Raw genomic sequence first — 2,364 nt, 5'->3', positions numbered from 1 at the left:
CAAGAAAACACACTCAAATGGCATTATAGACTAAGACATATTTCTCAACATGTTTTGCACCAACTCACTCATCGCCAACTTGCACTAGGTCTTCCCAATCACCTCACTCACATCACACTTTGTGAGGGCTGCATTCTTGCTAAAGCACATCATGTCCCATTCCCCACTTCAACATCATGAGCCACTGCACCTCTCGACCTCATCCACTCTGATGTTTGTGGCCCATTTCCCGTCAACTCCCTCACTGGCAATAAGTATATGCTTACTTTTATAGATGATTTCTCAAAATACACAACTACTTACTACATGGCCGAAAAATCCTCAACCTTCTCTCATTTTTGCACATTCAAGGCATTAGTTGAAACTAAACATGGATGCCACTTGTGACGCAACCTTTATTAAAACTATCACCACGTGCACAACGCACAACTTTTGTTGGCTATGGTGATCGCTTTGGCATCAAGGTATACCGCCTCTATATCCCAGACCATCACAAGTTTATCTTTGCCCGCACCGTTGTCTTTGATGAAGAATTCATCATCTTAGGAAAATCTTCTTCACCATTGCACCCTACATTCTCATCACCAATCCACTCTTCTCATCAATCTTTGTTGACGGTCTCACCCACACACACACCCATGCAAATTTCCCACCCTTCTAGGCACAATCTTGAGCCTCCCTCCACCATCCAAAGGCCTTTCCTCGTCGCCCATCCACCTCCTTGTGTCTCGCATTCTCATGCACAGCCAATCGGCAACACTCCTGCACCACCTCTTGCACCCATCTCCTCACAGTTGACACCATCACCAACACCGTCCATCCCAACTGCCGCTACTTCTATCACACCGCAGCCACCTCGTGAGCTCCCATCACCTTCGCTACCGGTCTCACCTTCACAATTGCCATCTTTTTTCCACAACTCCCACGAAACCTTGCCAATTACTCCCATCGCAGCAGATGTTGACGAATTCAAGCCTCATAGCTCTACTTTGGCCACCTCGCCATCGAAACACACTTCGGCTATACACTTGGACCAAGCCGCCTCTAGCTCACATGGTCGCACCCGCTCTCTTCGCGAGATCTATGAAGCCACCAATTTTTCTGTTGTCCTCAGTGATGAAATAATTCTTTAAACATCCACCAGAGCCTCTTGAATATGCCCTTCCCCTCTCTGTTCTCGATGCCCTCGCTTCTAGCGAGAGCAAGGAGTGGCATTCCGCCATATTGGATGAACTCCAAGCCCTCGAAGAAGCTAACACTTGGGAGCTTGTGCCACCTCCTAAGAATCATAACATTGTCTCTTGCAAATGGATATTAAAGAAGAAATACCACCCCAACGGCTCAGTTGATCGCTACAAGGCACGCCTTGTCGCTCGCGGATTCACTCAACAACAAGGTGTGGATTACTTCGATACCTATTCGCCAGTACTGGGTATGACTGAATTTCGGCTTCTTATTGCACTTGCTGTTAAGTTTAATCTTCTTTTACATCATCTTGATATAAAAACTACCTTCTTACATGGCTTGCTCCAAGCGGCTTCACTCAACAACAAGGTGTGGATTACTTTGACACCTATTCGCCAGTACTGGGTATGACTGCATTTCGGCTTCCTATTGCACTTGCTGCTAAGTTTAATCTTCTTTCACATCATCTTGATATAAAAACTGCCTTCTTACATGGCTTGCTCCAAGAGCTCATCTATATGCTACAACCTCCTCATTTTGAAGACCCTCACCACCCTGATTATGTATGTAAATTGCATAAGCCCATTTATGGCTTAAAACAGTCTGCACGAGAGTGGTACATCCGCATGCACCACCACTTGCTCAAATGTGGCTGGGAATGTCTTATGGCAGACTACAATATCTACATATGGAAGACCTCTAAAGGCATGGCTATCTTAGGCCTCTTTGTGGATGACATTCCTCCTCTTGGCACATCAGAGTACATGTTTCTACAAGCAATTGATTGCATCTCTCATGAATTCCCAGTAAACAACAAAGGACCTATGACTTATTTTCTCGGCATTGAAGTCATAAGAGATCCAGCAGGTAAATTTATCCAATTATCCCAATCCAAATACATTGAAGAACTCCTCCTCTTCTATGGTATGTCCGCTTCAACCCTTGAGTTTACCCCTTTGCCTGTTAAGCACAAGCTTGCTCCTGAATTTCATGATTACACTCACACTGATGCACTCTACTGCCCATCCTTTCATTTCCCAAAATTCTGCGGACAATTACGTTATCTTATCTCTTGCACCCGTTTCGATCTTTCCTACATAGGCAATATCCTCTCTCGCTCTATGTCAAAGCCCTGTAAAGTGCATAAGCAAGCTGCAAAGCCACCACGGCCAACTTGCA

At 45.2% G+C, this 2,364-nt stretch overlaps 1 protein-coding gene across 1 annotated transcript; it reads right to left on the bottom strand.

Moving 5' to 3' along the window:
• Positions 1-736: 736 nt before the first annotated feature.
• LOC147451343 (uncharacterized) lies at positions 737-1,081 on the bottom strand. The gene has a single exon (XM_086520908.1). The coding sequence runs from the start codon at positions 947-949 to the stop codon at positions 737-739; it is 213 nt and encodes a 70-aa protein (XP_086377034.1). The 5' UTR covers positions 950-1,081.
• Between the last annotated feature and the right edge of the window lie 1,283 nt (positions 1,082-2,364).

Source organism: Adiantum capillus-veneris, chromosome 9 (genome assembly GCF_014529385.1).
Source record: "Adiantum capillus-veneris isolate H3 chromosome 9, ASM1452938v2, whole genome shotgun sequence".
NCBI lineage: Eukaryota > Viridiplantae > Streptophyta > Polypodiopsida > Polypodiales > Pteridaceae > Adiantum > Adiantum capillus-veneris.
Note: the sequence above shows the minus strand (reverse complement) of the source record. Positions and strands in the feature narration are given on the sequence as shown.

Excerpts from the sequence above, each read along its gene's own strand:
- LOC147451343 (XM_086520908.1), bottom strand. The coding sequence starts at position 949 with ATGGGAGTAATTGGCAAGGTTTCGTGGGAGTTGTGGAAAAAAGATGGC.